Raw genomic sequence first — 13,015 nt, forward strand, 5'->3', positions numbered from 1 at the left:
CTTCACATCACAACCGCAGAGTGTTTTAAGCACCGTGTAAAGGTGAAGTCAATCACTGCTCCCAGAGCCCATTTCACTCACAGTTCAGCCCAACAGTTTACCAACTGATGTTCAACATGGTAACATGTTTATTTTTCCAGTTGTTCAATGACACATCTTCTTCAACACACATCCTCTTCAATAGTGTATGTAGTATACGATAAGTATAACTATAATATTTTAAATAATTATGGTTAACAAGAATAAAAAATGTATGTCCAGAAGGCGATTAACACAGCTTTCTAATTTGGGAAGTAGTGAAGAAGAAAAGTCTGCTAATTTAATTTTAAAAGGATGTATGTCATTATAAAATAAACACCAGAAGTGTGGAACACTATGATTTTTCTTTGTGTAACAACATTATACTTTGTGACAGGCGTGATAGTCGCTCAAAGGTTTTTTCTTCTTTTGCCGCTCAGTTAATTAAAAGGCAGCTCAAATTGTTGATTTTGACGTACTACAGAGTTCATGTTGGCTTTCAACATATGTTTATGTACTGCAGATGCTTCCAGAAATCCAACAATATCCATATGGCCTAAACACAAGACAAAACTATTGTATTTAATCCTTTTTTCACTTCCAGGAGTTTATTTGATCAGCCAAGTCTTGAAAAAATACAACATGCCCTGTATCTTTTCGTCACTTGTTCAAGAAAACACAATCATCTTTTAACAGAACTCTGTATGTGCCTTCTTCACTCTCTGAATTTGCAGATCTGAAAATATTATGTGCTCTACAAATCAATCTTATTTTCTTTTCTAATATGGCTAGCTTTATGTCACCCACTGCACAGGGCTCAGAACAACAGGGACAGGAGGACTTACTGCAATAAACCAATCAATAACACTTCAGGCACGATCAGATTGTTCTGTGATTGTGCTGCTGTGCAGGAGCCATGCTGCACACTGACTGCCATGTTTGGTAAATGGTAGTTTTTCCTTCCGAAGTAGCAATCGAAGCCGTTGATCTTGTGGGATAGCAGAAGAAAATTAATTCTAGTCACGTTGCACATTCGGCAGTGAATGGACGACCCTATGGGCTATGCTCATTGCACTCACCACTGCCATTAAATGTTTCCTACAGAAAGTATTGTGACAGGTAATTAATCTCTCAAATGTATTGAGTATATGCCTACTTCTCTTTTTTTTTGCAATTTCATATGAGCCATTAAGGCTCTTCACTTCTGATGGGACTTTAGATAGTGATGAGACATTTATGCCAGTCATATTGCATTGACTCTTGCAAAGCTGCAGTGCTTCCTCCACCTTTCCAAATGTATGTCATTAGATAAATGGTTTTTGAAATTTCACAGTAGGCATGCGAACTTTAGAATGTTTTTCTAATAGCTCATTTGTCCATTCCACGCATGTGATGTCCTGGAAAGATGGCTTGTAAGGCTATATTGCAAGTTGCACAGTCATATTACATTGCTTTCTTTGCCGTTCCATACTAAGACAACCATCCTAACTCATTATTAACAACTGAAAGGCATATAAAATTCAGGGAATTCATCATAACCATGATGCATCATAAACTTATTTTTTTTTCTTCTCGGTCAATTACTTTTTTTTTATTCTGCAAGTATTTTCACAGAAGAAGTATGTGGCAGTCTAATCCAGTAGGATTTGCCACATTTCCCAGTGAAAATACCTTTCCTAATCTTTTTTTCTCTCTCTCCTTTAAAAAACCCTTTAAATACTCACTTAATCATTCCAGTGATTAATGGATTGGATTAACCTCACAATACGGTGATGTTAGTCCAACCCAAAAGTCTGTCTAAAAGTTTTTTTTCTGTGCTTAGAATATACATGGACGTCAGATATTTATTAAATAGAGCTCAGGCATTCCAGTGGCAATTGGTTATTTTTTCCCAGCAAACTCAAAATCTGGAAGCATTTTGTCAATGCTCACGTGTACTAGACACATTTTTTACTACAATTATTGCTCATATGAAGAAATGAGTATGATATTACTGCCACTGGTTTAACAGTGTACTAAGGAGAGCTTCCCTTGAAACATCTCTGGTGTAGGCATCAGTAGCAATTGGGAGAGAAGGCTTTGTATGCTGGAGAACCATATGATAACTTCAGGCTGCTTCAAAGCAGTATTCAGCAAGAAAAATAATTGAATACTGTATATTAAAATATATTGAATTTTACATTTATTTATTAAAATTCCCTGAATTTCCTCTTTCCATATATATATAAAATATATATGAGAAAAAAAGATGTAAATGGCAGTTAATGTGCATGCAACATACAGTATGACATTTCATACACTAAACTTAAGGCTCTTTCCAAGATGCTCTGTATTCCATAGTGGCCCTTAAAGTTACCTCTTCTTTCTATAATACACCTGTGTAGATGGCAGATGTATACAGCGTACTGAAGTAGCACAAAGCTCAGAACAGTTCTCACGCAGGGTGGGGTTGAAATAAAATGCAGGACTTTTAACAAAAAGCATTTTACTGCTTAACCATTACTTTAAAGCTCTCAGGTCGCACAGATTGTAAGTAAATGTAAGTAAAGATTTACATTGCAGTGCATGTCAATACAGTTTCAACTAGTATGTCGCTATGGTCTGTGTTATGCACAATATTAAAGCCAGTCAGTGATCAGTAAAATTCTGTCCCTAAAGAGAACACTCAATGCGGTATTAATTTGGATAGAACATGTGTCATATATGATTTAAAATTTGTATGTTTTTAATCAGGGCTTCATCCAGAATTTTTAGAGTAAATCTGGAATCCCATTTATTGTTTATTAAATACCCACTGAATATTGAATTGCCAACTGTTTTAAGACTTAGCTCTCCACCAGCAACTTCTGTACTTGCTCAGCTGAGCTTCTGTGTGCCTCAAAGTCAATCCCTTGGCCCACTCATCTCCAGACTATACTAGGCATGCAGATTGTAATATTTGAAGATGTAATGAATACTAAGTGGGGATATGAGAAAAATCATTGATCTAAATGTTCTATATAATGCCTTTTCTGTATTAGAGAGGTCATATTCAAAAGTGGTTCTATTTCTGTGCATCCGTTTAGCCTAGTAAAATCCCTTAAAAAAACATATGATGTTAAAAACCAACGATTAAGAAACAAAATATTGCTGCAAGTAAGGTCAAAATTCTGAGTTTGTGTAAATTCTGAAAAAGCCTACAGAGCCCAGCTATGAGAACATGCCAGCACCACCACAGCCACTGCTGAAAGCATTCTTTAGTTCCAGTGTGTAATATCACAGTGACTCTTAAAACAGCTCTGAGTGTGGGCTTTATAGAAAATTGAAAGGGTTCTACTATTACTGAGAAGTAGCAAATGCCTGGAAAATGCCCATGATTTTGTATTCTTGTTATTTTCTTTTAATTTTTATATCAGTTTTTTTTAGATCTGCATTTTTCTTTTAACAAAAGCACCAAACTGTGGAGCCAATTTAAAAATTGACATTTTTCATCGGTCATTTTTATTTTAATCTGCAAAAGTGTTTTCTAGCATCAGGACTTTGTTAATAATTCAACATTCCAGTTTCAATGTCACATTCTTTCTTTCAGCTTCACTTTCTTACTCAAATGTTACCAAATAAAACCTCCCAACACTGCTCCAAATATAGCAGAGATCCTGTTATAACAATGCCTACCTTTAGCTTATCACGTGTGCACACATTGTTATTGTATGTAGATTTGCTGTTCTAATCCAACAGAATAATAATGATAAGCACTGAAACAGCATTATGTGGCTGCATGGTAACATGTTTTGTAACAGACCACAATGTACAGGTAATGTGGAACAAAATGCTGTTTTTAATATGCAGAAGAGATAGGTTTCCAATAGGTAGAATAATCTTTTCACAACAAATTCATTTTTTTGATACATTGTCTTTGATTTTGGCTTCTTAACATAATCATGAAGAGTGGTTTTATCCTGCTACATACAGTAGACACTGCAATGTACATACAATATTTCAATGGGTGAAAAGCTATATTGTGTTTCATGCAAAAAGGCAAGCTACAGTATCTCTATGACAGAAACATATATATAGACACAGGGACAAATTAACAGCATCGTACTGTCAAAACAAGGGTTAGTTTTCATGCTTCACTGGGCAATGTAAAATGAACAGGACCAACATGACTTTTTTCATTTTTCTCAAAGGGTTTTAGAAAGGGAAATAACAATTAAAACACATGCATAGTTTCAATTCCCATCCTCCACTTTCTAGGACTGGAAAGGGAATGGATTCAATAGTAAATAAAGTTTATTATATTGCTCACTTCACACACATTTAGAGATAACCTTTAACGTATCTCACAGGGGAACTGCAGTCATCTATATGCTAATTTTTTGAAAGAAGAAAGTGGTTTGAAAAACAAAAAGAGAAATCAAGAAGTGCCCACAAGTATGCACTTCAAGGAAAAAAAACAAATTAATTCACAAAAAATCAAAAGGTTTTTGTCATGCACTGTATCAAGCTTTTTTTCTTTTTTAAAAAGAAAAAATACCTTCATCTTCACCACCATCATTACTGGTTATATCATCAGCTTGTTTCTTTGAGTTGGCTCCTAAGGTCAACAGGAGAAGAGTAAAGGGAAAAAAGAGATTTCAAAAAACAGCAGGTTTCTCAAAAAAAAACATTTGGTAAAAAAAATGCATTCAAAAGTAGTCCCATCAAAAATGTCAATAATTTGGAAAAAAAAACTACCTGCAAAATATAACCACGTCATGCCACCTTCACCTTCACTGAAAGGAAGTACTTGAAAATTGAAGATTTATTTTTTAAAAATGCACCAAAAAAGCAGATTGAAACAAAACCACAAAACAACATTTTTTTGGCAAAAAATAAATAAAATCAGTTTTCCTTGCTGATAGTAGAAAAACATGAATATGAAGTACTCATATCACTTTGCTGAAACATGACAAGAAAAGAATACGTACCACCAATTCCAGCTGATAATGAAACTATAAATGCTTGACATAAACCCAAAGTCAGCTCATGTAAATAACATACTCTGTTGTAGAGGTGTAATCACAATTCAGTGTTGTAAACTTTAGTTTCAAAACCTTTAAGTTGTTATTATTTTTACATCTAGTGTAAAATGTAAGATAAAGCTGTTATAAATAGGTTAGAATTTATTCTACACAAAGATCTCAACCAATAAACTTAATGTTCATGGCCTGTTCATGGAGGTACCTAAATTATTTAAATATTATTACTATTTAAAATAAAATATGTAAAATAAAATGTTATCAATACTACTAATAATCACTAAAAGGAAGCTAACACTGTAGCATTCCAAAGTTTCAGTATTACTTTAACAGAACACAGAAGATTACAATACCTTTTCAACAAAATCTGTCTTCACAAATACCAGACTGAAGAAGTTTGTAAAGAAGTTTCAAAGCTACACTGAATGAATGTATTGGTCCTTTTCTACTTCCCACATGCTCCCTGCACTAGCTATTGATTTACAGTAGACTGCCTAGCATTTACAAAGGATGATGATTTATTTATATACAGTATATTATACCACATCTTAAAGTGTTGATTGTTAAAAAAGCAAAAGACATAACATGTAAATGTTTATTCCATGCAAAAAAGAGAAGAAAAGAGACACAACGTTTCGGTTGTACTGAAAGTTCATTTTTGTCATTACAATCTTCATACTGTCCTTGTACATTATTATGTTTAGCAATTTTTGGTTCTCCTTATGAGCATACTCCCTTGCAATAATATATCATGGTGACTGTTCCATTACACAAAGCAAAATTTAATGCCATTTTGTTTTCCTGCATTTCAGAGAAAGCAGCAAAAAGTGAAGGTCCGTGATTTCAAACCAAAAATCAAGCATAAGATTTTTACCGGAAAACCAGAAAAGGGAGCTATGAAATCCTCTACAATACTTCAGTTTTCAAAATGAAAAGGAAAAAAAAACACATAAAATTTTGTAATTGAATCATCTCTGGGTTACAGTTTACAATCCAGGGGTTTTCATGCGCTTTGCCTCTGCAGTAAGGACGTATATTACAGTCTTCTCACTAAAGAAGAATTGTTGTGTTTACACAATTTACAAGGAAATTATTTCCCATGATTAAAACAAGCAAGCATTGATTTATTCACTAGTTGCTCTGCTATCAGTACAACATTAAGTATATGCAATGGTGAAGAGATTAAATCAACAGTTGACCAGTAGACTAGTAGAAATATTATAGTGTAGATTGACTCAGGCTTGTCAGAAACACAAGGATTATACATGATATATATTGTATACTGTATATAAACAGACATATACTGTACTTTATATACGATGTTTTATTTGTGATGATTTTCTAAAACCCAGCTTGAATGTTGTTTTAAATGTTTCAAACTGTTTTAAATGTTTGATAAGAAAAATGTAATGTATGCAACAAATTCGATCTGGTGGTTTGTCACCACAAAGTGGTGGTTTGTCACTGTTGTTATCAATGCACAATAAAAAGCATGTGAATCAACAATCTTTAAAATTGTCAAACCCCATCTAGATATGTTTCATTAAACTTGTGTCTGTTTAATGGAAAACTCTCTAAAGGAGAAATTCAGAAATATAAAGAAATATTTAAAGGGAAATTGGCCTCTAATATCCACTTACTTTACCTTAATTAAATTTGCCTTCTCAGAATGTCAAACTGAGTCTCCCCACAGTCCTTTTATTTTACAGAGCATGTCCTAAAGTACAATTTTTGTTTAGCTTACATTGCTTTTTGAGTCAGGGAGTAGAAGCAGCAGTAGAAGCGGGAGAACTCTGCTGCCGGTATTAGATTCCATTATTGCATAAATTCAATAACACTTATTGTAAACCCAACAAAGGCTATGCGGACTCAGAACAAACAAGAGCAAGAATACAATTTACTATAAGCAACTAAACATAATGTAATACAAATATACAAATATATTGCATAAATATATCAGATTTGTCAATATCTCAAAAAAATAAAATGATGGCACATTTGTTCACTTCATGAAGCAGGGTAATATTACCACAGACTGCATTAAGTAATAGAAGTTCAAGTCTAAAGAAGGGTCCACAGCCAAAACACTGCATTTCTTCTCTTTTCAGCATGGAATAAAGCCTTTCATCATCAATAAAGCAATATAGTTTATTTCTAGGGCTTTGACTAATTTCAAACTGATTTCCGAAAGCAGCATTACCACCTCGTTGTCATTATCATCATCCCTCCTCTAGAGGGCGCTCCGACCCTTTTGAGTTAAGTTCATTATCACGTTCACCTGCCCCCTTGTTTCATTCTTTATTTATACCCGGTGGTCCGGAACCTCGGGGCTCTGCATTGGAAGACGGACGTCTGGAGGCCCGCCTAGCATCAAGTCACCCTATGTCCACGGCTTGAGGGCATAGGCTTCCTAATGGCGTCCTGACTTGAGTCTGGGGCTCGGAGCACCTGGCCTCGTCACTCCATTTTAATCTCCTTGTTCCATGTCCTCGTTCCTTTTTTTAATCGATCTGTCTCGGATGGATTCCCTGGTTTTGGATTTTGGATTGCACCCCGGATATTCTACATTGGACTGTTTTCTGGACTTGTTTGTCTGTGTTCCCCCCTTGCACCTGGATTCACTGTCGGCACCACCCCCTGTTCCTCACTGTGTTTTCCCCGTAGCCCTTTTCAAGTCACTTCTGGATTATACCGTCTGCACAGGGTCCTAAACTATGCATCGTTACACTGGTGGGTAGATCTCAACAGATCTTAAAACCCAAGTAAGACCTGGTCTGTAGTGGCATGGGAGACTTCCAAAGAAAACCAGGCTGCTGCTACTGCCAGTTGTGTTAGTAGCACTCTTCCATTTTGACCAAAATTTCCAAACACTGTGCTGTAGGATGTACTATTCTTTACATGAGACACTAAAAGATGGTCCTGACTATTTGGTCATTAAAGATCCCACAACATTTTTCAAAAGCGTATGGGTGTTACACATGGTGTCCTGGTTAAATTTAACTTGTGCAATCTGGTCTTTTGAAAGATCCCACTTAATTCAACTGGGGGAATTTACTTTTATGTTGAAGTGCAGTGTAGGAGGGCTGCTGGCAGGTAACGACTGACGTTTCACCCTGGAAGAGGCTGCACTAGAGGTGAAAAAACTAGGTTATGCTAAGTGCTTTGAGATCCTGTGGAATGAGCAGCAATATATAAATACAAAGTTTATGATTAATTTATAATGAAGTCAAAGAAAAGACTTAGAAATATTTGGAAAAGTATAATTTTTGTATGTTTGGGAAACAGTGAATATGCTATCAGAGCGATGAATAAACCTAGAGGGCACAGTATTTTAATACGTTTCTCTCCAGTTACATCCGCAAGAGAATAAAGATGATGCCAAATATTTCTACACTGCATTTACTATATGTTATCTTACTTTTTTCCCAATTTTGATTGGTATCACTTAAATTGGGAGAGAAGTGGGAGACTGCAAGTGATTTAGCAAAGATTTACTGCTGAAATGTATATTACAGTATGTTAAATATTAAATTAATATTAGAAATGAAAGTAGGGTTATTTTACAAAGCAAAATTGTTCAGCCTGATATATAAAAAAATGTTGTTATTATTATAGCTTGTTGTGAACATGACATATTTTCAAGGTTTACCTCCACATTAAAATAATCTACATTTTGTCTTAATGCTAATTTCAGAAGCAAGTAATTATAAAACAATTTTACTTTAGATTTTGATTAATAAAAATATACATATTTCATACATATTGTACTGTAGTGGCTTTAAAACCATATGGTATCATACTGTACTTACTATATATACAATATATTTCTACCGTATATCAATCATACTGCATTGTTCATTGACATGTATGCTATTGTTTCTGCATATCTGTGGATATGACTTCATGGGATTCTTGTGTGTGACACATTGGGAATTGTAGTCTTTGTTCATGTATTCAATTCACATGGCGGACATTTTAAAATTACAGTACACACTGTGAAATAAATGAGTTTTCCCTCTCTCCCTCATAAGTGAAGGAAATATGTTCAATTTTAAAGTGACCATACCATCTCATGATAATAGAGTTTGACCATCTTTAATCACACAAACATATTAACTTAATACAGTACCTCCATTTAGGGAAACCGAGGTAGATTTGTGTGTTAGTGCTTTTGAGCATATTACTGTGACTTTGTCTTGGCCAAAGGATACCTGGCTTCCACTGTTGCAGTGTCATTTTACTGGCAAGACTCAGGATGCTTGTTCTGTGCTGAATTTAGAGGAAGGGTTAGATTATGATACTGTTAAATGGGAACAGCAGTCCCAATTTCTCAGACCGGTTATTAAATCTTGGTAGCAAAATAAATTAATTGACAGTGTAGCGGCGAGGCTTAATAATAAGGCAGAATTAAGTGTTTCTGAGCTTCCCAAATGAGGCCCCATTTCTCTGTTCATCTCTGTGGTGCAGCCACAGAGAAACTATTCATGCAAGATGATTTAAGGTTTCCTAGGACAGCTCCCAAAGGGGGATGCACTTAGCTAAGTCTGGCTATCATGATCAATGGTCATCCACTGGCGCCTATCAGTCTAGGGAGTGCCGGATGGACATCTGGACTGCATTACTAAGTGTCAGGACTAAGTGACTCATATCTCACCTTGATCAACCAATCAGGGACTGGTAGGGCTGAGTAACCCACGTGGGACTCTGATGCCCATGGAACTTTCAGCCAATCAACAAGCTGAAGTTCCTCCAGGTAAAAACAGGCAACACAGGCCTGGAGATTCAGATTCAACAAGATTCAGATTCGGGAGATTCAGTAAGATTCTGGAGAGGATTCTGTGGACTGTTCTAAAGGGAATTCAAAGGAGAATTCCAGGGCAGGACGGCCCAGGAGCAGAAGGCTCCCAAGGGCAGGACATTCTCGCAGCGCGCCTCCTGACCATCCCGAGACTCAGCCCGGACAACCACGGAACGGCCAGTGTGTCCGAGTGCCAGAACTTTCCTTTGTTCTAAGAGTCTAGAGTGGAGGTTGCCAGAGAGTAACCAGCAGCAGGCCTCGTGAACAGGTCGGAACTGTGGACAGCTGAATCATTATTCAGAACTAGCGCTTCATCAGGAACGAACCGGTCCTCTTCCTGACTTGCTGGGACCCACAGTCATCTTTTCTCCTGTGCACAAACTTTGCTAGTTAAAACCAACACTAACTAGCCGGCCAGTGAGCATCTGCAGCGCACCGTCGCAAGCCGCACAGCACAGCCTGGCACCGAGCCAGAGAGCGCGGATTGGACAGCAACAGCCTGCAACTGTTTCTTTGTGCCCGCAGGAGATCTGAATCCCCAGAAATTGGATGAGTATTCAACTTCAATGCATTACAGCTCGGGAATTCAATTGTTATCCAAACCAGTTGATATCAATTTAATTCCTAAGAGTTATGTACTTGTTTCAAGTATCTAATGTAGAAGTTATAACCAAGTTCATTTATGAAACGGTCTTAATGAATGATATACTGAACGTATGTCCTCTTGATGTGTAACACTTCGTAACTGATTGAATATATATCTTTGTATTCTGATAACCCTCTCGATAAGATCTGTTAGGTTTACATGCATATTCTATGTATTAATAAATGTATCCTCGTGTATTAGTACCTGTGTGTGTGCGTTGTTTGAGTTATATCGCATGGTTGGATTCTAAAGCCATCAAAAGAATCAACTTTGTGATTTACTGCTACAATTAATAATTGTCACAGTAAATGCCCAAACCCTACAGAACTGGTGCCTTCAGAGAGCCACAACGTTACATATTTGGCTTCCCTGAACGGCTATGAAACACTACAACAGTATAGAAGAATGTTAAACATTTTAAATTAAGCACAAAATTGTGAACTTTGTGAAAGTACTGTACGTCGCTGTGTTGTCACAAATCCCTGGTCTCACCACTGGTGAGAGCGAGAGCTCCTACAAATTAATGACTAATGTAACGAATGAGCGAATAATTACATGTCGTGCAGCAGACATTTCACCACAGAAAGCTTCCAACACGATCTGCATTCAGAGTTAACAAGTAAGTGCTATTTTTTTATATTATTATTTATTATTATTAAAACCATCTTGAAGTTGAGAGCGATATTTCTATAGGATTAAAAGAGATGTATTCACAAGTCTGCTTGTTTACAATGTACTAGGACAGTTGAAAGTCTTGTTGCCTTGTTCTGAATTGCAGAATATGGAGCTGGAAATTTTGTCTATTTTGTTATGTAAATTGGCAGTTTTACAAGTTACTGTGAACATTTTACTATTATTGTGGTTTGAAATGCACTCATCAATGCTGATTCTTTCTAAACCCAAAATATAACAATAGCATTGCAGTCCCCCATTAAGGTGGCAGTGTAGCAGGCCTATATATTAGTCCCTGAGGCATACCGTCAATCCTAAACAGCTAATTTTGCTTTAAAAATTGTCTACCTGACTGTATTGTAACTTATTTCAATGAGCAGAAAGTTACCTTGCTCTCAAAAGCAGCTGCGTTAGCAGATGAGTTTATGGTGACTTATGAGATGATTTACTGTATGTTAACACATAAGAATGTGTTTACTACTTCTGTCCAACCCTCTCAGGGAAATGATAAAAACTCAACAGTTCGTGCATTAACTGTGTCATCTGATCTGTTTCTTTGCACACTTTGGAAAAATAAGAGTGATTTTTTACAGGTCATTTGATTACTGATTTTCTTATGTTAAAGCTTTGCTTTGATTCAGACATCTCCTTATGTGTTTGAATGTAATGGAGAACAGGTCATCAATGAGGGGTATGATCCATGTGTCAATAACTGGAGAATCAAAAGACCGGAAGTTAATAAAAACTTTTGAGAGAAACTGGTGCTTCTCAGTCTTTTATTCTTGCAAATGTTTTGCCTTTTTGGACCAGACTTCTCATGACTCCAATGTGTCATGCAAGGCGCAGAGATGGGGTATAGATGGGCAAGTGTGCATTTACAGTCTCATTTAATTACTGGTTTGCAACCTACAGTAGTGTTGATGTCATACTTCAGAGACTTTAGAATGCTTCGAACGGATGTACTGTTCACTTATGTAAAAGGCTTACACCTTGGAAATTAGATACAATAAGGGCATGGAGAATGTTGTAGCTGATGCCCTGATCACTTTTGGTATAGGGTTAGCTTTAGGGGAATTTTTATGTAAGATGAAGAGTTTTAGTGGAGTTTATCTTGTAAACTGCCTACTTTGTTTTAATAAACATGATTTATTGGGGATGTTACATTCCTGCTGTGTTTATTAATTGGATTAGGCAATCTTGTTTGGATTGTGGGTGTTAGCAGTTAGTTTGCCATTGTTATTGTTTTTCTGTAAAGGAAGATAGTGGGTGAAAATGTGTAAACTAGAATAGTGCAATAAATTTTTATTATGCGCTTCCTAGAGTTGAAGGGAGAAGGAGCCTTTACTTGTTAAAAATAAAAGTGGTGCCCTGCCCCAGAAGTGAACCTGGGACATTCTAAGTGATAGGCAAGCACTTTACCACTATAACAAAGCAACACTGGGTTGGGCAAGCAACATTATAAACTGAGCATTTCATCATCCATTACAAAAATACAGACAGCAAAAAAGTAGTTAAACTGAACATGTCAAAAACGTTCCAAAATAAGTACAATTGAACAAGTTAATGCAATTGATGCAAAGAAAGTGGAATATGGTACCACTAGCAGCCAAATCAGCATTATTATATTTAGATCCATAAATTAATATTGTTAATGACATTCATTTTTATTTTCAGCTAGTAAAATGTAATATCAATTATTTGATATTAGTATTCCCCATTAAGTGGATTTAAAAAAGTACTACAACTTTGTTTTCACAATAACAACAGCAAGTATTTCACAGAAAAGCTTAACACATTACAGCTTTATATAAAGTGTATAAACATTACACAATTAGAACAAGCACTTCAAAACTGCTTCAAAATAATCACAGTAAGTGAATG

General features: G+C 36.0%; 1 protein-coding gene across 1 annotated transcript in view; it reads right to left on the reverse strand.

Annotated features, from left to right (window-relative positions):
• LOC148836495 (neuroligin-4, X-linked) overlaps window positions 1–13,015 on the reverse strand; it is an 87,358-nt gene that overhangs the window by 52,802 nt on the left and 21,541 nt on the right. The window contains exon 3 of the mRNA XM_088913541.1: window positions 4,535–4,594. Within this exon, the coding sequence (XP_088769667.1) occupies window positions 4,535–4,594 (60 nt within the window). The remainder of the gene's footprint in view (window positions 1–4,534; window positions 4,595–13,015) is intronic.

The sequence above is a fragment of the Atractosteus spatula genome, chromosome 4 (genome assembly GCF_055471065.1).
Source record: "Atractosteus spatula isolate fAtrSpa1 chromosome 4, fAtrSpa1.hap1, whole genome shotgun sequence".
Classification (NCBI taxonomy): Eukaryota; Metazoa; Chordata; class Actinopteri; order Semionotiformes; family Lepisosteidae; genus Atractosteus; species Atractosteus spatula.